This window comes from Taurulus bubalis, assembly GCF_910589615.1.
Source record: "Taurulus bubalis genome assembly, chromosome: 9".
Taxonomy (NCBI): domain Eukaryota; kingdom Metazoa; phylum Chordata; class Actinopteri; order Perciformes; family Cottidae; genus Taurulus; species Taurulus bubalis.
Window position 1 is genome coordinate 8,363,977 of NC_136597.1, and position 22,662 is coordinate 8,386,638.

The 22,662-nt window shown below is 42.0% G+C and overlaps 1 protein-coding gene across 1 annotated transcript in view; it reads right to left on the reverse strand.

Annotated features, from left to right (window-relative positions):
• Positions 1–534: 534 nt before the first annotated feature.
• Positions 535–22,662, reverse strand: part of tmtc2b (transmembrane O-mannosyltransferase targeting cadherins 2b) — a gene marked incomplete at both ends in the record, with an annotated part of 84,743 nt that continues 62,615 nt past the window's right edge. Inside the window, 6 exons of the mRNA XM_079223237.1 lie at positions 535–714; positions 6,602–6,665; positions 11,412–11,526; positions 13,190–13,271; positions 18,699–18,820; positions 21,674–21,752. Of these exons, the coding sequence (XP_079079363.1) occupies positions 535–714; positions 6,602–6,665; positions 11,412–11,526; positions 13,190–13,271; positions 18,699–18,820; positions 21,674–21,752 (642 nt within the window). The remainder of the gene's footprint in view (positions 715–6,601; positions 6,666–11,411; positions 11,527–13,189; positions 13,272–18,698; positions 18,821–21,673; positions 21,753–22,662) is intronic.

Consider the following 22,662-nt stretch of genomic DNA (forward strand, 5'->3'; position numbering starts at 1 on the left):
TCCAATTCTTCCTGGAATATCAAACCAGGATCTTTATTAAATTGTGATGGAAAATGCCCGCTGCACTGAGAGATGGTATTCTTATATCTTAATTCAAGGGCAAATTTCACCTCTCAGACCTACAATTTTTTTTTTTAAACCCTGCTGCCCCCCTAATTCATCACAAATGTTGAAGGATGTACCCACTGTATGGCCTTACTTCAAGTCCAGGTGCTCTAGTTCTAAAAAAAAAATAAAAAATACAGAAAAAGCTAAGAATTGGTTCCTGTAAGAGCACTAATTTGGAGAAAGTTCTAAAGAGTCCAAATACCACGCAGCGCCTGCCAAACTGTGAGCAACGCTTCTGAGGAAAGCTGCTGGCCTGAGGTGTATGCAGAGCTCAGGAGTTATTAGAAGGGCTGTGCGGCACAGTCATGGTCTCTCTAAGCAAACATCCTCCCTGATTCTCCCCCATCTATCCTGGATGAGAAGAGGGAATGAGGAGCGTGCAGGCCGTCCTTTCCAGGTCTGGCGTACAGATGGCAGGTAGGCGGCTCAGGGGCTCATGGTCCTCAGGCCCTGTTTCTCCATTATGTTCCACAGCTTACGTAAGTTGGACTGGGTGATGTTGTCATCCGGTTTCAGTTGAAGTGCTCGGAGGTAATTGGCTTCAGCTTCTTGCAGCTTCCCATTGAGGTGGAGGATCGCCCCCAGGTTCATCAAGGCGGCCGGATACTAAAAGCAACAAAAGAGTTTTGGTCATTTTAGGACAAGAGCAGTTTAAAAAGTAGCAACAGAACGGTAGCTTCAAGCTTTGTTCTGAAGAAGCATGTCTTTTCTATTCAAGAATAGCAATGCAGAGCTCATACCCTGTTTTCAGAAGAAGGTATAATGGTTTCAAAATCAAATCCTCATTATTTCTTGTTTGCTTTTTAGTCTTTTTTTCTTGTTGCTGCCCATATGGTTGCTTCCTCTTCTGCTTCAGTGAGTTTGAGTCTGGTTTGCATTTGAGTCTAGTTTTGCTTGCCTTGCAGTGTGTCATATGTTTGTTTTATGCTGCTCACTTGTATTGCACAAATCATCTATATCAACAAATACAATGAAGAGAAAGAGCATCAACAAAGAGTCATCTACTAAGAGTTAGAAAATGTGAGCAGACTAACGGATAATAATGCTGACTTACTCACCACTAATGGTGTTTAAAGAACATGTAAATGTTACAACATCATAGGGTTTGAATGGATAAGATGAATAATGCAAATGATATCTAACTGTTCACACGTTGGGAGTATCCATAATTTAACAGGGACTTGAATTTGACCGGAAATGTTTCATATCACTGAGCCACATGCAGTGAATTCTTATCTAGGCACTGAACTACAAACACACAAACATTGAACAGATGTTCTAAAAGTTAGCGCTTTAAACACTTTAAAATGTCAATTTTATAACAAGACCAGTGAAAAAGGACATAGTCAATGACGACAAGAAGTTATAGAATAAACAGTTATTTTGTCCTTTTAAATCAAACCGTCAATGTAAAAGAACATTTTTGGTCATTTTGTGAAGCAGACCCTGACACGTTTTTGGTACGTCTGTCAGATCACCCAGACTGCAGTGCAGTGTTTGGAGTTTGGTAACCATGCCGCTTTGCGTGTTCCTGCGTCTTGTCTGGGGCTGCAGATGTCAGTGGGATCAACCACCACTTTGAAGTGGGTCGAGATGAATATACACCAAATTGCTGCTGGTGCCAAGATAGGCGGGTGAGTCATGGGGACATAAGTACAGGAAAAGTGTCCAGGGTGCAATCACGGTAAGACCGTGAAGTATCTAGGCCAAGGGAGGGGCCACATCTGATCTCCATTTTAGTGAGAAGTGTGGAAAAGATGTCTAATCTTGTCGCAAAGCTACTGTTTTACTGCCTGAGACTACGGTAATTTCTGTAATTGCCATAGGAAATAAGGAATGTTCAAATAAAACTGTCAGAGCAAAAAGGGTGGTTTTATTGCAGAGTTTGTGAGTTTTTCGTATAATTGTCACCCCAAACATCATTGTCATGAGGAATGGCATCTCGACCTACTGAGTGCTCTACCACAAGCCTGAGCCTTGATTTCTTTCTCATGGCCTATTCAATAATCAAGAGCAATTCCTGGGGCAACATTCTTCCACGAGAGAATAGTGTTTTTCTATAAACGTTATGAGAAATGTGAGGCAATGTGAACCGTTCACAACAACAGCGGCAGAAACAGTAAGACTTTACCCACATTGGTAACATGCTTATGATTAGCTGGTATTGTTGACAATATTCACCGTCTTAGTTCAGTGTTTTTGCATGCTAACATTTGCTAATTAGGCTCAGCAAAATGTTCAACAAATACAAAATTCTGGCTTTATGAAGGCACTGGAGAGTAAGTGAAATGTTTACTAGCTATAAAAAATCATTCTGAGGGGAACGTGAATGTGTGTACCAGATTTCATGGCAATCTATTCAATAGTTGTCTACTACTCTAAACCACAAATGTCAACCTTATGTTGACTCTAAAGGATAAGTCAAGGCATCACTAAAGTTATTAAGATGTATTATCTTGGAACCATGAATGTCTGTTCCAAATATTGTGCCAATTCATCCATTGGATGTGAGATATTTCAGACATTAGGTGACATTTTTGACCAAGTGATGCTCCAGGAATCAGCATGGCTAATCCACTTCATCCTCTGGTTACCAGAGTCCATCCAATATTTGTTGAGATATATCAGTGGTGACCAAAGCTTCTAGATGGCAAAACAGGTACAACAACATATACAAAGCCTTATTTATGTAACTTTGTTTTATTTCTATGAAATTGAAAATATGATTAATACACTTCTATCAGACTCAAAAAGCCACAGATGACCATTTAAACCGACCATTCGTCCTCACAGCTGGCACTGCCCTCCTTTGCTGGACTGTTCCACTCTTGTCTCACAAAACTCTGAAAACATCTCTCTGTTTTTCCACTGTAAAGCTTGGATGAGTGATGCTCCATGCATGAGAAGTTCAATGGGAACAATATGTCCAAAAGTGCTGCTTTGCGCATGGGGAGAATTCAATTGATGAATAAATCAAAGAGAAAAATCCTGTTGTCCAGTTTTCCACACCACACATATAAACATGCCACTAAGGCTTCAGCCACAGTTAAGGCTGGCATATATATTAGAAACTTACTAGATACCAGTTCACTAAATGTGCAATTACATTAATCCCCTAGCAAAACAAAAGTTTCTCTCCGTGTTTCAATTATTGTTCACGGGAGGAACCAGAGTTCTTGACTTTAATGGTCGAGGTAATTTTAGGGCTGTTTGTGCAATAAATTACCTTCTGTTCGACCCACCATTTGAAGGTCAAACCACAAAATAACGCTGGGGGATCAATTTGCAAGTTCAGGGATTTTTACAACTCAGAATGATGCCAGCCAAAATATATAACTGTTTATACATATGGACATAGTTGGAGGCGACAGTTAAGGGGCCACATGCTAATACTGTATCCACAACATATGTGACAAGTAGGTGTAAAGTGGAACTCTGGAGTTCATGCCAGGATGCAGCATTGGGTGAATTTCAATTATCCCTTATCCTAGTCAGGGGCGAAGGTTTGGTTTCTGAAGTCGGGGGAAATTATGATATGACTTATTATTGATCGTAATAAAATATAAACATAATAAAATATGCTAGTTAGATAGGTCCTTTTATGAGAAATGTCTGCATTTGGGTAAAACAATTGTAATTGTTGAGGACTTTATTCAGCCTAAGGCAAGAGGAAGAGAAACATTCTTTGAAGCACATTTTTGTGGTAGCCAAACTATTCTAACTTCTAGGTCAGTCACTTTTGCCATGGGGCCCAAAAATACTTTTGCTCATAGATATTGGGAAAGAGATGTGGGAAAGTCCCTAGCTGTTTTGGAAATTTGATCTGAATCAACTTCCCAGTAAAAGTACCTCTTATTGATCATTAGGTCCTAAAAGTTGTAAAATACATTTATCCAGAGCTATTTTGGTGCTGCCAAACATTTGAACAAGCTTGAGCGGCTTGGAGGAGAGGTCAAAGAAAACCCTAGTGCGCTTGTTGATAAATGCGCAAGATCACTTTAAGATCAGGGACATTTTATTATTGTGTATTTGATAAAATATTGCTCAAGGTACTGTTGGGAAGGATTAATTTTTGACTGTCTCTGAACTTGCATGAAACGTCAGCGTCAACGTCAGTGTATACTCAGTGTCTAGACCATAATTTCAGCTAATTAACGTGAACTAAATCTGCCGCCACCGACTCATTTGGGTCGGTTAACTCAGTCAGACAAATGTGCAATTACAGGTTGATTAAAAGCGTGACGGACCATGGGATGGGCTTCATTGGTCCATCGAGAGGAGAGAGACAAAAGGCGTTTCTCTCCATAACGTCAGTTTTAAAATTAGAACCTGTAATCTTGCGTTTGCCGCTGCACTTTTTAATCGCTATATCGCTAGTCTCTGCCTGCGCAATTTAAAAACATGTTTAGTCCAGAGACAAAGAAGTCTGTGCCATTTCCTGTTATTTATCATGTCAGCTGGCTGGTTTACTGCCCCCAACTAATTGTTACAATATATTGAGAGATTGACCTTATGGATGACACAGTTTGTCTGAAAGGTCAATGGGGAGCAAGCTTTTAACAAGATAATGTTTGTCAAGAAAAGAGTAAGGCTTTTGATCTATGGATAGGAAGTTAACTGACTCAAAAGAGCTTTTCTTCGGCACCCATGCAGGACTTATCAATTCCTTAGTTTAGTTTCCTTCACCACTCTCTCCTGTAGGACTGCCATTCCTCACCCAAGCCTTTCTCCCCCTACTTTATTTAGCGAAGACTTTTGTGATTTATAACCTTACTCCAGCATTCTTCCTCACCCTTGCAACACTTGCAACTCTCTGTAAAACGTTCCCTTGTCAAAAGCTTTCATTTTTTCCTCATTTCCTGCTGCTCTGCAACCTCTCTGCCTGACTACCCTTCCCAAAACTGGCATGTAGCAGCAGAGGCATGGCCAGATGTGGAGCATTTTAGCCTCGGCCATAAAGAAACATATGCTGTGAAGGCTGTGAGAGTAAAAGGTGAGGTGAGGTTGGGGACCTGATCATAATGACTTAAGATTGACATTTGGGTTAGAATATCTACATGTCAAATGGTGCAGAGATCGGCCAAAGCCAACTAAGCATCCGCTGGAGTTTAGCTCTTCTGGATAGAAGGAATTGTCGGACTTAGTGAGTAAATCTTTCGAACGGAGGGAATTGTCCTCTCGCTCAGAGCAAGCAAAACCATGTGCCTAATATAAAACACCAGCGCTTTCGGAGAGTGGAGAGTCAAGCCGCAGTAAAGCAAGACACGACAAATGAAGATTGACAGGGTACATGGCTTAAGTCAGGTTACATTGGTAAGAACAAAGGATGATGGTAAAGAAGATAGATGAAGATGCTAAATTCAGCTGTAAGCAATACCAATGACAAAAGGCATCCAAGCAAAAAGGACCAAGAAGGGGCAAAGAAGTGCCTCTGCGTGTGGATGTGGTCATCTAATGCGTGTTTGTACAATTACAGATGCCAAAAAACAGTCAAGCGAAAATAGCACAGATCTGGCCCAGAAATAGAACGATAAGGAACACAAACATCCTCAGTACGTTTCTAAAGAAATACATGTCCATCAGGTGGCGGCACCACAGTGGTCTTCTTAAAGGCCAACCCTGTTTCCTCACAATAACTCCACTGTGTATCAAGGGGATTTCCAAGTTTTAAAGAAGATATCCTTAAAAGATGTCCAAACCTTTCTTTAAGTCCAAAGTTTCCACGAACTTTGATAAACGGAGAAAACAAGTGAGCAGTGATGTGTGAGCGTCCCCACAGCACAAAGAGGGGGTTGTGCTGCTTATTAAAAGGTCATCTGTGGAAACACTCCAACAATTCACCTTAAACTCATGGTTGTCTTACATCATTCATGTATGAAAAATAGCCTTTTTTAACTTACATCTGGGTTTGATTCGATGTTAAAAATATACAACTCTTTGGCAAAAGATGAATGCTCCATTGATACTGAGAACAACAAAGATGTGATAGCAGCTAAATGTCATGGTTTCAGTGGAAATCTTACATTTTATCCCTTTGTTATACTCAACTTCTTGTTTTGTCTTTTTGTTTGTATATATTATACTGTGGTTTGTAAGCCTTCAGAACTAAACTTTATCATGACACAGGAACAAACAGGCTGACCACATGGCAAACATACTGTGCGCCCTCTGCGGCCCTTCCCTAAACAACTCGACCCCATCTGCGACAAGCTCTCAAAGACTGGACCCCATTCATTTTCAACATGTCAGAGTCTTTTCGATCTACTTACCCTGGCCTGCCCTTTGAAGCTGGTGATGGATGCTACACAAACAAACCTCTGAGCTTAGTGAAAACGTAACCCTTCCCATTTTTCGGAGACTCACTGACAATGAAAGGCGTTGTGACAAGGCAGACCGGGCAGTAATAATATTGGAAAGCTACCCAGACTGTGATTGCTCAGTGTCCATCTGGGGTAAATAGTAATGGGGATGATTAGCTAGTGGTTTTACTCACATTGGGTCTCAGGCTCGCTGCTTGTCCGTAATACTTCTCGGCTGCCTCGTTTAGGCTGGCTTGTCTGCAAAGGGAAAACAGAGAGAGGCAATCATTACTCATCTTTATTGCTCCTGGCTTCGGATGAGGCTTCGAACCCTGCATGTTTACTGGCACTCAGGGGTCACTGAGAAAACAACAGGAGGGAAGAGCACGAGGGATAAGGAAAGGAAAGCCAATCCAATCGCCTGCTCTCCTTCGATAGCATCTCTCACTTGATAACATCTGTGCTGAGCAGTGCACAGCAAGCACTTTCTGCTTTAATTGAACCTTGATGTCGGGACATTTGGCTTACTGTGAACTTCAAGAAAACTCATCAACAAACCAAGTCAGATCGGGAATATTCACTGTATATTTCATATATATATATATATATATATATATATATATATATATATATATATATATGCAGCTGGTTGGGGAGATTGGGGTTTGACATGCTGGCTGAATATAAGACACTGAAGGAATGAACAGTGAGGAAACAAAGTAATTTACTCTTACTACCATCACAACCTGGACAGCAGAGTAGATGGCTCGTATGCACCAAAACACACTGCATATGCCACACTGCGACAAAAATGATTTCTGTGGCAGATGGCTTACCAGCATGAGACCCTAGAACCAGAAAGATATTGTTCCCGAGGACATAAAACCTACATTCGAGACAGGATGTCCTATATTATGCTTTTTACCTTCTTTCATAAGCCTCTGCTCTGCCTACTGTTATACACAAACCTGTGGTTCCTCTGTCACGAGGCCTTTCCGGTTATTAATGGTCTGGTATCTCAGAAATCACCTTTATGGTCCACAGCTGCATGCTTTTCACTGATGGTAACAATTGTCTCATTGCAAACAATTTAACTTTGACGAAGTCAAGGGGAGAGTCAACGACGGCTGGCCATGGAGCCCCTGAAGTCGTAATGATCAAAGGAGGCGAGGCCGTTGGAACCACAGTTTCATTTTGGCTGTCGAGGTCCATTAAGGGATCATCATCCATATGGTTCCAGATAAAAGGCAACGCTTTTATTTTAGGATTATCAGATCAGTGGCCAAAGTAAATGCATAGTATTCATGTTTGGTTTTAAAGACATCGTCAAACTCTTTTTTAAATTATTCACGTGATGTTTTCTTTAGTAAGTTATAACATATTTTCTTTTTTAAAACGTTAAATATCATATTCACAGAAATAATTACTTAAGTTCACCAAGAGCTGCGAGTCAAGTAGTGAGCCTAGAAACTGACATTTAAAAGCAATTACTACCAATAAAAGCATCTTGATATTCTAACCACAGCGATGGACCTGCATCTTTAAGCAAGAGAGCACAGTTATTATGATAAGTGAGAAATAAAAGCCACGTTGTGAGGCAGGTACAGCAGTGTTTAGGGCTAAATGCGTCCACCAGCATGTTAACATGCTCACAATAACAAGGCTAACATCCCGGGAATCACCAAAGTCAGGAGGTTTCAGCCTCTGGAAACCACGGAGGTCCGTACAAAATTCCATGGTAATCATTCAGATAGTTGCTGAGATATTTCAGTCTGTGAGCAAAGTCGTGCTGACATGACCAAAACACAATTTTTTTTGTGTAATATTGATCTTGAAGTTACCCTGCATGTTATCATGTTGCGTGTTTTCATAAATACAGAAGGACATGCATGCTGCCACTCTTTGTTTTTCCAGCTCTGGTCCAAAAAAGCATTTTATATTCCAAAGACGATCCAGAAACTGACTCAAGTTGCTGAATTTGTCCTAAGATTATAAATGTAGGTTTCACATCCAACCACAACCTTACGTTTGTTCGCCAGTACAACATTTAGAAGGCACAACCTTCGGAGAAAAAAAAAAGAAAAAACAATCTAATTGTATAATATCATTATCACATTATCAGAGGAGAACTGGAGAGCTGCCACACCATGACCAGAGGGGCAGCGGCACCTCCTGGGCGGTTTGACTGCGGGTTCTGAGAAGGCAGACAATGGAGGCCAAGTATGTAAACCACTGCCTGGCTTTAAAACCGAGGTACAGTCAGTGTAAGGCTGCAAGAGCACAGGAAAAAGGAGGAGGAATGGAAATGGAAATGGGTAGGATTATTTTTTTTATCTGCAAAGAAAACAACTCTTGACCATATTTCAAATCAGCAACTCAACGCTGATCTTTTTACTCCGACATCTTGTTTTCTCGAGATGGTCTATTAGCCCCAGACATGCATAAATCAGAGCACTGACAGTACTGCTTGTAAGCGTGACATTGTTGGATATTAATGACTGAGTGAACAGATTTTCATCAACAGCCAGATATTTGTGCTTGAACCGCAGCCGCAGTCCCATCTGTTTTTTTCCGAGTGCAGAGTTACATTTGTATTTTAGTAAGATTCTCTTCGTTAGAATGCTCCACTGAACACAGACATCCTCCCTCAGGGTAGTACTGTATGTCAAGTGTAATGCTACCAATGTAATTATTTTATTAACATTATAAGTTAGTTATACATTTATACACTTTTTGGAGAAATTGGGACTGTTAAAGATGGACAAATGGGCATATCTAATATCATGACATGCCAGTAACATACAGTAATCTTTTAGATATGGTCTATTATATTATAATGTAAGACATGTGGTTTGAATAGGTATCCAGGATGTGAACTATGAGCGCATAACCTGCTTGAGTGTGTCTTTTAGAGATACATTTTCCCTCGGCAGTCCGTGAATATACCAATGTAACATTACTATATGATGTCACAGTGTCATTTTTGGCTTTCACTGACATTTGACACATTAAATAGTATAAACACTTTCCCATTCGCCTCACCACTAATCGGCCTTTCCTGACCAACATTCAAACTATATACAAGAAGAAAAAAAACATTGTTCAAAGCAGGCAGAAGGAAATTATTAGTTTGGAATGGTCAAAAGACCAAGGGCCCAGGAGGGCAATAAAAGACATTTGTACGTCTGAGAGAGTCTGCCTCTCCTTTTAATCTCTTCGCTTCCCCTGTGTAGATTCACTTGTGTCCCCACCGACCGAGGGCCTTTCCATGTCTGCGTCCAAGACAAACACATAAAGAGCATGAGCTGTGGAGGAGTGAGACCCCATGCCAAGCAGGCAGAGAATAGGTCAGAGCGAGCATTGCTTGAAGCGCTTCTTTAGCTGCCAGGGTTCTGGGCCATGGAAGAGGCTCTCAATGCTGAACGCTGTTGCTGGTGAAGACTGGTGGGGGAGGAGCCATGCACAAAGCAGCCTCTTGGGTAAAGAGACACCAAACTTATGGTCTTAAAGGAATAGTTAGGCATTTTAGGAAACGCTTGCCAAGAGTTACATGTGAAGATTAATAAAGTATGTAGCACTCTTGACTGTATTCTAAATATGAAGCTCCAGTCAGCAGGTAGTTAGTTGAGCTTAGCAGACCGAGTGGGAAATGGCTACCAGGCTCTGTCCAAAGGTAGACAATCCTTTAAAGCTCAATAATTAACATGCTATATCTCATTTGTACAATCTGTACCAAAATCGAGAAATGTAAATATGACGCATTAGGTTTTACAGGCAGCTGCGTTTTCAATGGAACGAGTAGAAGAGAATCATCTGTTATTCCAACTTGTGTGTTCATGCAATATTCAAATCATTCCATCATTTATGTTGCCTAATAAGTTGCGCGTCGGATGTATTTTCACATCTTATTCTGTGAATTATGGTTTTATTTCAGAGTTGCTGGTTGTTGGAACAGACTAACGGATTAATTGTTTTGGTGACTTATTTTGTTTCAGCCCATACTGAATGAAGTGTTTTTAAAATGAGCTAACAAGGCAATTAAGCCTTTATTTGTTCGGTGAAAAAATTTGTATTCATCAGACGTAGCAAACCCGCCACTTCCCCGCAATCCGTCCTGGCACATGTTAGCACAGCCGGCACGGCTTCTCGGCAGGAGAAATCAGCTTTCTCTGACAATATAGCAGGCAGTGGGGATTTAATTAGACCACATTTGCCATCCGCACTGATTGGACATCCACATAAAAGTTGGCAAATTTTCGCTTTAAGGTTGCTAAATCAACCAGCTGTTGGCGGTGGCTTCATGAGAGTGGTGTCAATTTTCTCACCTAACTCTCTGCAAGAAAGAGAATATGCATGCGTCCCAAAATGTCATACCATTTCTTGTCAGCAGGCAGTTGTAATTGAAAAAGACTTGAATGGCCTTTGATGTGTTTAAAGAAGGAAATCTCTACACAGGGTCATCATTTTGTAGGTTTATTCAGTCAGTGGGGCGTCAGACAAACTTCCACTTATGGCTTGTGTTCAGAAACGCAACAGCTTGTGGGCTGCTGAAGCTTTGCCGCTGAGGCTCATCAGCTGAACCTTGCACTGATTTGGAAGCTGACTTTTAAGCATGAGCCAGGGCGAGCAGAGAAAGAGTGAGACAGAGTGCGAGAAGGGTATATAGAGAGAGTCAGAGCGAGCATATGAAGAAACATTTGCTGCACAGCATGCTAAGACAAACCAGCGGCTCTCTGGCTGGCAGTGCAGCGAGAAAAGAGGATTACAAAGTACAGCCAAGTAAATCACACTGGCTGAGGAGGAGTGTAAGCCCCTGGATAAACCGTGCAGACAGTAGACCTCCCTCTCTCACACACAGCCTCCTTTCTACTCAACCTTGGAAAACGGTGGTCTTGCCATCTCATCGACAAAGAATGAATTACAGTACATGCAGTGTCTTTTTCTATGCACGTGCTGGGGCTTTCGAAATCATCGAAAACAGAATCATTCCAATCAAGCACTCACCTGAGCATGTGGGCCGCACTGAAGACCACATCAAACTCCCTGCTGTCGAGGCGTGCGGCTTTCTCTGCCATCTCTGCGGCTTCCAGCAGCCGCGACTCTTCCAACAAAAACTGACCTGGCAGGGCAGGAGAGAACAGCACAACTGTTTAAACCCTGAGGGATCCCCACAGAGGCACAGAGGGATACACAGTCTGAAAGTGTTGCCTTTGGCCCTGATAGAGGAGCAGCATGGTCTGGCCCTGAAATAATATGCTGATACTAGATATGAGTGCAACATACCGTCACTCTTCGCCCATCTCTCAGACTCATTTGTTCAGGTTAGCCGACCTTGATAGATCTGTTTCTTTAAGATGAAACTGTTCCTTGGGGAAGGTTTGTGTCTTATTACGGGCGCGGCTGCGTTTGGAGTCGACCTCTGTAGACCGCAGAATGAGATAGGATCGTGGAAGCCTGACGCGGCTATGGACAGGGGTCGGACCGCTTGGTAAGGGTCGGGTTTAGAGAGGTATTAATACCCTGTTGACTTTGGTTAGCCCCACTACTGTACCAGAATGCTAAACCACTATGTGGACCTGAGCGTGTTTTCCTTAATAACTGGGGATGAAATTGAAGCCATGAGTAGAGGCCTGAGGTGAGAGACAGATGTAAAGGGAGTCTTCAGAGTGTAAAACAGCTCCAGGTTACAAACACATCTGCAGTTATGGAGGATTTATGATATATCAAAGCGAATCTTTGAGTAATAAAGGAAAGACAGCCCTAGCATCGGTACCTTTTTTAATATTTTTCGAAGCTGTGTATACAGACTTTGATACTGTAATTCTTGTTCATCATGAAACAGCGTGATTTTTAGGGGAATATTGGAAGATCTATTTCTGAACACAGAACAGTGGGAAACTTGAGCTTTTGGGTTTCTGGTCAGCAATCTTTAAAATCACAACTCGAGTTATAAATATCCGGCAGTACATGAGACCATTTTGTGTTTTCGTCAGCGTGGTAAACTGTTAATATATTAATCTGTAAACTAGCAGCCAGTCCTGATCAGAATATGTTAATGTGAAATGGTTTGTGTCTGAGCCAATAAGAAATCTGTTTGTATAAAGGAGACGCTCCACCTTTAATCATCTATCTATTTCATGTCTATCTATGTTCTGTTCTTTGCCTCTGAAATGAGTTATTAACCTTTAAAGGTGACATAAACGTAAACATAATGAAGTACTTTGGGGAAAATGCAAAAATCCAACATTAACCTGGTGTGTTGATCGCTTTAAATGTCACATGCAAGCTGCTGCAATGACAGCAAGCTGACACTTCACTTCCTCATAAAATGCTATTTCAGACAGACAAGGTTTTACAGGCCTTTAAATAAAGGAAGTCATTAACTTGTCTGATTATGCAAAATCAATCTTACTATTGCAGTAATTAAATGGAAGAGGTAACGCAGCTGCAACTTCAAGTTATATGGAAATAAAACAAGACAAGAGAGATGCTGAAATTGTCACGTTCCACATTTTCATCAAATCAAAGAGAACAATCTGAGGAAATCATCCTCTCCTGTTGGGATCCTCTACTAACCGCATACAGACGGACACAGTGGCTGATTAAGGGAAGAGATGGCAAAGGGGTCAGCCAACACTGCTGCCTGAACAACCGGCCACGTTTGCGCTCGAGTCCATCAAGTATGTGTTAAATTGACAAATAACATTATTGAGGATGTAAAAATAAAAGGCAGGATATGACAAATTAGAGGTAAAAAAACAACAAAAACCCTCCATACTTACCATAATGCATATAGCAGTTGCCTTTTGCGGGATCAAGTCGGATGGCCTTCAGGAAGTACCTCTCCGCTTCGGTTTTCTGCCCCTAAGAGGGAAGGATTAAACAGCGTCAGTATTGTTTTAACTGCTCTTCAAAACTACTCATTATAAAAAAATACTGCACTCAACTCAACAGCAAAAATATCTTTTTGTTTACCCAATGTCCCCCTCCAAACCGCAGCCCTACTTTTACAATAAATCTTAATAAATGGACATGAAACACACGGACCACGAGTGTTTTTCTTTCAGGCTCATGTGTCGCCCTGTCAAAGTACACACTTGGCACAGCCGACCAGGCAGAGCAAAGGCTCATTCATTACACACGTTTATCTGCGCAAATAACACTTCCAGAGCATAGCCACAGATTGCTGGTGTGTGGCCCGGCTGCAATGAAACAAGGCAGAGGGCAGTGGATGGAAATGGAGCGAGAGGAGAGGGAAGAGACAGGAACATTGAGGGCGATCATATATCTATAGGGATCTTTAGGTTCACACACACACACACACACACACACACACACACACACACACACACACACACACACACACACACACACATTTTTTTGATCTGTCTGCTTCACCAACGTTTAGACGGATAAAGGACCCCATACTGGGAGGGTGAGCAGAGCATGATGAGGAGAAGCATCACTGAAGCCCTGTGGACCTGAAGTGCTCCCTCAGGTCCTTTAGGCGGTGACACGTAACCAATCATAGCTCAAACGGAACAGAGCAGCTGGCCAATAGCGGTGCCAGCTGGGACTTTGACACATCCTTTGCTCTCAGTTGGGCACCAGATGCCATCTGATCAACAATTAACAACGCACACTCATCTATAAAGGCTGATGTTTTAGCATCAACAATGCAGCCATTAGTGTGTGTTTCACTACAAGATGATGCATTTGCATGAATAAAACATAAAGTAGATTATTAAATTGAAGTTGTGTCAGGTCTGTCAAGGCTTGAGGTAAAACACAAAATCGTCAGAAATGATGGAAGATTTAAAAAACATTGCATACGCCAGGATAAATAATGTATATGAATTCAGTGTGAAATACAGCAAAAGCTTCAGTTTAGTCCAATGGAAAGAATGGGTTCAAATACAATGAGTACAGTGTAGCAAATAATGACATATACTTAGTCAAGCGTATACCTTTTCAGTGAGCTGTAGATTCAACAAATACATGATTTTCTAATGTAGATATATGAGTGGGGTTTCCCTTGATGCTGCGGAAAATCAAGCCCGTGCTAAGTATATGTTTAACAGAGTTGATGGTGTCCAAGTAGCGATCACAGTTCCAGTCTGAAAAGCATCCTCTCTGTGTATTATTATACTCATATTCACAGATGTAGGAATGTGTAAGTTTAAGGGGCCAGCTGGTTTTATAATAACAGAGGCCGTCTGTTTATTAAACCTTAGAATAAAGCTTTCACACATTGGAATGAGTTGAGTGGATGTAAGAGGTCGGAGGATTTCGACTATGACACGTCTATGTATATTAATGGGTACCATGCCCAGAGTAAGATACAGTATCTGGCAGTTAGGACCTCAAAAAGTCACAAATTGCTCTATTCCCATTTTATTGCAAGTTTGTATTAATCTAGAGAGAGGCAAGTTTTTACTGTTGTTGTTGTATTACATCACAGGTTGTTTTTTTTTACACAGCCAACTGCATTGTATTTAATCTTCACATGATTGGATTATAACGCATTTGGGTGACCTGTATGTCTCTATGAATAATGATGAAACCCAACCCGCACAGATGCTCAATGTTTTTCTCAGCAAAGTCAATCATGCCAATGCTTCCCACCCAATGTGAGTTAATTACTCCACCTCTTCTCATCTAAAGGCATAAACAACTGCACAGGACAGGGAGAGAAATTAAGTTCCGCTTATTCTTTGTGCCACCCAGCAGTTTTCTGCTTGGATCAGGATTGGTTATTATAAAATGCAATATTTTTCTCTCTGACTGTGCCAAACCTCCATGTCCATACAGTATGTGTTGTGTGTTGCAGCAACCCCTCTGGTATTTTCCACATCTCTTGACATGACCCTCCCTCTTTTTTTAAATTGATAGTACCTTGAGGCCACTAGCTTGGGGATGGGGGTGGAAAAAAAAAACAAAAAAACATGGGAAGTCAATGACAAAATGCCAACCGCCCCTTCAAACCACACTTTCTATTAAATATATCCACTTCTCATTCATGTCTGCTCGCTGTCTGGATACAATATCCTCCCTTCTGTCACACACATGCTGAGAATATTGGCGCATGCATTACACCTCAAACCTCCTGATAACATCAGATAAACTGCAGATGCAGCCGTGGCTCTGTGGACGCCGAGGTGATTACGAATGACGCCTGCATCGCATTAGCTGAGGAAATGACAAGTAGATGACTGGAACCAATATTGCAAGCACCAGGGCGCCCGTGTCCATCTCTGACCTGTGGTTTGCGCAGAGAAGCCGAATCACATCCTGATCTCTGGGGTGTCAGCAGAGGTGTGGAGGGGTCAGCGAAGCAGGGGGGCGATACTGATCTGGGTTATTAACTCTCCCTTCCTCCTATATCGTCCTCCCCTCATCCACAAATCACATCAACTTGTTACTCTCTGTGCCTCAGCGACCAGCTTAGCTCCGCCGTCCTCCTCTCACCCTTCTCTGACCCCGCTGCCAAGCCCCATCTCGAAGTTTCTCCACCTCCCCCACGGGGATCTGGACCTCAAAACCCCTGGCGTTATCTAAAGTTTCTTCATCACTCACAGTGGTGCCACGATGTAGGGGATGAAAGGAGAGGGGGCCGTTGGGCAGGTCAACTTCCTGCGCTGGTTTTGATCACACTTAAATGCTGTTGTCATCAGGCACAGAGCGATAACAGGGAGAGAGTACACGACATGCTAACTTTTAATTCCTTTGGAGAAACTTTCCAATGCATTTCAAGAAGAAGAAAAAAACTCCTTTCTTTCATATTTTTCTCATGGATAAAGAGGCTCTAAGCTTGTCCAAACAACTAAGTTCCCTTGGCATTATTTGCACTCACAGAATCACAGGAGCTCAACACCCCTGTACCATTCATCAGGGTCAGATGTACAGAGACTCATCCCTGCAGGTTTGAGCTTTACTGTCTTCCAAAATCAATAACACTTTCTTTTATAAAATGAGTTTATCTTAACGGCCCACTGCATCCATTGGTGAGTCCTATTCACCAAGTCGAAACACTCTCTTAAGAATTGTGTTGTTCCCGTTGACTGTCCTCACTGACAGCCCTTGGTTTCAGATAGTTTTTGATGTCCAATGGCTTTTGTATACAGAGAGGAATTCATGTCAACTTAACAAGCGACTTTTGTCTGCGGTGTCAGCTGAACTATACTTTAAGCTGACCAGTAGTCCGTCTACGGAGGGGAAAATCAATCTAGTGCGGTGCTGGAGCTCAATTTAATTTAGACACACAATGATGAATGAACAGCAAGTCTTCTGCACAGAGGATACACTATGTAATGAAGTTATTGAGCCACAAATGTATGACGCACATGAGGAAGAATCAACACAATTATCACAGTTCATGATAGCAGATTGCTATATCTGCTAAACATTTCAGTTTCAGTTAGATCAAAAGATTTATACCACTCTCCTGTCTGTGCAGTATATATGAAGCTCACCAACAACATTATTAGCTTAGCATAAAGATTGTAAGATAAGCCTCTCCAAAGATAACAAAACCTGCCTGTCAGCTTGTTCACACCTTGTGTTGATTTAACAACCAAGGTTGAACATGTTAATTAGTTACCTTTTAAGCTGGGCAGAGCCATGCTAGCTGTTTTTTCCGTCTTTCCAGTTCTAATGCTAAGCTATGCTAATGTTACTGGTGGTTGCTTCACATTTAATGTACAGACACTTGGGGGTGGTATCAATCTTCTCATCAAGCTGTCCATCTTTCTTAAGTGTCTTTTTCAAGCATATATATTACGTGTTATGTCAGTGAGCCTGGCCAAGTAGTCTCCAAAAACCTGTAAAACCATAAAGTGTCACTTCTACTCTACATGTTAATGTGTGAGCTTTGGAGGTGCTGGTGGGTGTACTTTCGTATAGACAGAGCTAATCCTTATGCTAAGAGTTAACCAGCTGCTAGCCGTACCTACATATTTGCTCTGCAGATATGAAAGTGGTATTAATCTTCTCATCTAGCTCTCGGCAGGAATGAAAACACTCATATTTCCCAAAACGTCAAACTATTCCTTCCGAAGGGCTTAATATAAAGCTCTGATACAAAAACTGACAAAAATTGTTAAATCTTGGATTTTCCAGCCAGTTTAGGTAACTGATGGGCGAGCAAAATTCTTCCACACGTCAGTTGTGAAACACAAAACTCTCAATTTTGGAAAGACTATGAATGAAAAGAAGTTAAAAAAGACTCTGTTTCCGTAAGGGAAATGAAAAGGGACGTGGCCAGGAAGACTCGAGCCTGTCTGTGGAATTCCAGATCTCGCCGCAGGCTATCAAACACATTGACGTCTTTTCATTAGGGCCCAGACTGTGTGAGAGAGAGACAAGAGCTGAAGAGAAGGCCTCCACCCTTATTCTGACCTTCTGTGCAACTCTTCCTTTAATTTGTTTATTTCTCTTCTGACAGTCTCTTTCAGCTCTAACTGCTCCTCTCGGTCAGCGCGACTCCAAATACGACTATCTAGCTGCGATCTTTAACAGATGACTGCATGACCCGACCACATGACCACCTCCTCGTAAACCCGGCGACACTGGAAACTGCTTCTGCCCCTGAGACCTTTCTGCATGGACGGCATTTTCTCTGGTTATTGAAACACAGGTCAGCTGTGCGACCCCGACAGGATATTATCTCTGTCTTGGAAAATGCCGGGAAAATGCTGATTTATTTCTTGAGATATTTCAATTATTTATTTTGCAGAGCAACGTTACAAGCATGCCAAATGCCTGATATCGGTTTAGCTGATGGTTCAAAGTGGTGAATGCTGCTTTTGGACCTACTTTTTTAAGACCTAGAGACAAATTACAAGGACCGAAAAAAGGCTGCCAGGACAAGGTTTTTAATCAGGAAGTCCTATTCCCATCTCAGACTGGAGCATCTTGAGAAACACAACGTGACAACCTTCTCTCTCATGCTCACTATCTTCCAATCTTTTCCCCCTCTCTCTCACGCACACACTATTGATTAACTGTAGAGACTTGAGGAGGACATTACGAACTATCAGTAAAGAGCTGGAAAAGACTGATGAAAAGTCAGGGGAGATGAAAGAGAGTGTAATAAAAAGAGAAGGAGAGTGAGCACAGGCAGTGAACCTGAGAACCGGTTCAGGGAAACAAAAAGTTGAGACAATGTCATCGCTTTGATACAGTCGGCCGGCAAAAACATCTATGAATTAAACTCGCAGGAAAGATTCTTCAAAGATAAAAAGTGTTTGACCTTAAAAGGTAGAACAAGCGAGGATGAAATATAAAAGTTACCGTCATAGCCAGCAGTTTGCCATAGGTGAGATGTGCTGGAATGTGGTCCGGCTTGGCTCGCAGGGATTCTCTGTACCAGTGTTCGGCCTCGGTCAGCTTGTTCAGTCGAATGTAGGCCTCTCCTGTGGGAGCAAAGTGGGGTCAGCGGGTCAAGCGGTCAAAAGGTTAAGACATCCAACATCGTCCCATTGTTCAGCTGTGAGACCAAAGCTCAACCCAGAGGGGCACAGCATGCGGCCTCACACCCCATGCTGGTTTATTTTTTATCAAATGATATGTCTACTTGTATGATGCCAGGCACTGGACGAAGAAAACACAGATGTTACCCTTTGTTTTAGAGTGCCACAATGCACACAATAATGTACTACTTCCTGTCTTTCACAAAAGCAAATCTTTAATAGCCAGTCCGTAATGCATGACTCAGTCACCGTCAGCGTTTTTATTTCTTAATAACTGAAATAACCTGTGTGGCTTCAAAACTATCAGAGAATGCACTGGCTCTGTAACGCACTCCCTCACTCTCCCTGATCTGTCAGACGTCATGTGATACCTCCCCCACCGCCACATCTGACCCTCTGCTTGCTAACACCTGAACAAACAATGCCCTCTCTTTCATATCCATCCAATAACACATGTATCATTGCAGGAATTTGACAACAGCGGCTGGTGATTGAAGACAACACAGTTAAAAGTCAACATCATAACATATTTAGGGAAAGAAACGGAATGCATCCCAGTTGTGAAAATTTCACAAGAACTTGAGTGGACAAGTTGTTTGGACTAGCGTGGACTGACACTTTAATTCTGCGAGGATTAGGTCTAATCTCTTTCCTGATAGGAAACTGTGATAAGCAACAGGTGTCCCACGCCTAATCACAACTCAGGGACCTTTTTCATTATTTGAAAACACACACTCTCCTTTTTCTGCGAATGAGCAATAATGCTGTGTAATAATACCTCTTAACGCACAAGCATATACAACCCCCTGAGATGTAAAGCAATACATGAGAATGTATTTTCAAGATGATATCCATCAGTACAGCCTTATGTTTCAGATTTAAGTGTTCTAAATCCATAAAATTGTCGCTACATTATCACAAATGTACCAGCTAACCATCAAGTAGAGCAATAATGGATTAGAGGATCTCCATATGGTTGTAAAATAGAGATTTTTTATTTTTTATGCCTCCTATATGCCACTCCAATGTAACTTTCATACTAAAAATACTGAATAACTTCAGTTTAACAAATCATCAATGTGTTTGATAGACAGAATTAGCTGGATTTTAAAGATTTACCAGCAACCCAAGGCGCTGAGCTATTCTGAAAAACATGTATGCACACAGGCCTGCTTTGACACGACCGCGTCATTAGTTCACGGCTTTAAACGTGGCCAAATAACTTGCCTCGTGCTCATGGCAGCAGACGTCTGTATGAGATTAGCACAAACATCAACGTGCAATTAGAAGTGACATTGAATCCAAGGAGCTGAAAAGCAGCCCCTCGGAGTGGAACATTCCTCAGCCCACCAGAGTGTTGGAGCGAGACCAGCAGGGTGCAGATTACCACCCAGGTCTGCCGCTGATGAAAGCCTCTGCTGCTTGGCGTCTGACAAACAGCATGAGAGCGGCGCAGCGAGCGAAAACTGGAGATATGTATGAGCAGGTGGGCCAAATGTGCAAATCAGTTCAGCGAGGAAACAACGGCATGCTGCAGAAATCACAGGTCTCTGGCTCAGTGGCTCCATTACAGACGCAGCGCTGCTCCTTAACGCTGACTGGAGCTTTCATCAACATTTTGACATAATCTCGGCAGCTCTGTCAAATTGCATTTTGCCAACATACAGTGTAAGCGAACCCGGGGCACTACCAAGTCTGGATTACAGACGTCCTAGGTTTCGAGAGTGTGTGTGTGTGTGTGTGTGTGTGTGTGTGTGTGTGTGTGTGTGTGTGTGTGTGTGTGTGTGTGTGTGTGTAAGCAGCTGCATGTGTGTGTGAGTGAGAGAGAAAAAAAGCAGGAGGGAGACAGAGAAGGAAAAAAAGTTAAAAAAGCAAGGAGAAAGCAGATATAATGAGCTTGAAAGCAGCTGTTCTACAGCAGTGATATAACAAGCTGGCTTGTTCTTGTCGTGAAAAGCAAATGAACTTTGTTAAACATGCTATTATAAAGCCGACTACAGTGTCAAACCGCTGTTTTACAGCATTCATTCGGGATAGATTTCTTAAAGAACAACTTCACTGATATAGTTGTTTGCCTGATGATGTTTTTTTGGACAATTCTTAGCACTCCTTAAAACCTTTGGCCCAGGCTTAACCTAAACACTGGTCTGCAGAAAGCTAGAGTGAGCTTAACCTAGTTTCCATCTTCATATCTAATAAGTAAGGGCTTATGCTAAGCCCCAGGTTTCAGATTTACAACCGGGAATGTGAACCTGGGGTTAACATCTTCTGAATTCTCACAGCACTAGCGGCATGACAAGTGTTTGCCTTCTTGAGAATATCTACTCATTAATTGACAAAGCAATCTAGAACCACAAACAACCACCATTCTATTGGGTTTGTGTTAACTTATCCAACTGATTTTAACGCTTTTGGGCCAACTTCCCAAAGGTCTGGGATCTCCCTGCTCCGCAGTGGGTGTTAGTGAGCCTCAGGATACAACACATTCGAAGCTGCAAGAGTAAAACAGCTAATGGGGCTGTAAGCAGTGGTCTCACTTGCAATTAGTAATCCGCTAATGCTAATTGAAAGTTTGGTTCAGTTAAAGGGTTGCCTGTCCGGAAGGATAACAAAAGGTTATTTGTTTAAGAGACCCAGCACAACAAAGTCAAACCAAAACTGAATGAGGTCCAGCATTCATAACAGTTCCATAATACTTCAAACCTTTTTACTCTCAGTTCCACTGAATGCTTATAATTAGTGGACTTAAAACCACAGCTTCTATGCTTGTGGTCGTGAAACAAAAGCAGCTCTTACCCATCATGTTGTAGAGGCTCTGTGGCGCAAACTGTCTTGGCATTTTCTGTAATGCTTCTTTGAACACTGTGATGGCCTCCTGTGAAGGAAACAAATAAAATAAAAAAATGAAAAAAAAAGTAGGTGGGGGATGTTTGCATTAGAGCGAAGAGACCCAGCTAGAGAAACTGGCGCTGTGGTAACTAGTCATCCCTCCCCTGCAGCCGGGGCCCCGGCACCGTGAATACACAGCGTGGAATTGGGGGTCGCTGGGAGGCTGGTTCATACAGAGTCGAGCAGAAAGGGTCTATCCTCAGAGTCACGGCTGTTAGGGCGACTAGAGCGGTGTCACATATTGACTCTGGGATGTATAGAGCTGTAGGTCCAGCAATTTCCCTCAGAGTCCCTTTAGAGAATTTAAATGGTAGAAGGAGCTGCAAGTACTTTATTGCTGAAGCAAATGTTGCGGTTGAAGATTGGAGGAAGTGGGACTTGCTTGCTTCCTCCAGCATGCCAACAATTTATAAAAGCCCTTATTGAATCTGCAGTTCTGCTGCTTCAATCCTGATTGAATCAGCAGCATCAGTGTGTATGTACAGTATAAATGTGCAGCATTGGAAAGCCAGTTACTTTAGCCAGCACTGTAGGTCTTTAGAGGCATGAAAGAGAGCAAATCTGTGAGAAACAGCCTGAAGATTATTTGCACAAAACACTGTATCTCCTATGACACAAGCAATTCTGGATCTTGTCCATTTAAAACTGAGCATTTTCTCAGTGTCCCAAAAAGCTCCTTGGGCAGAAGTCTGCATCTTATCTCAATTCCCTACGTTGTACATTCCCCAGCATGTAAAGGTTTGTTGCACAAAATATGTTTGTCCATGTAAACTACAGTAGAGGTTATTTCATATCGTGGTGCTCCATCACCAACAAAGCACATATTGACTAACTTATCCTATCTCAACTTACTACAAATAAATATGTACATTCAGGAAATTAGTGTAACTCAGCAC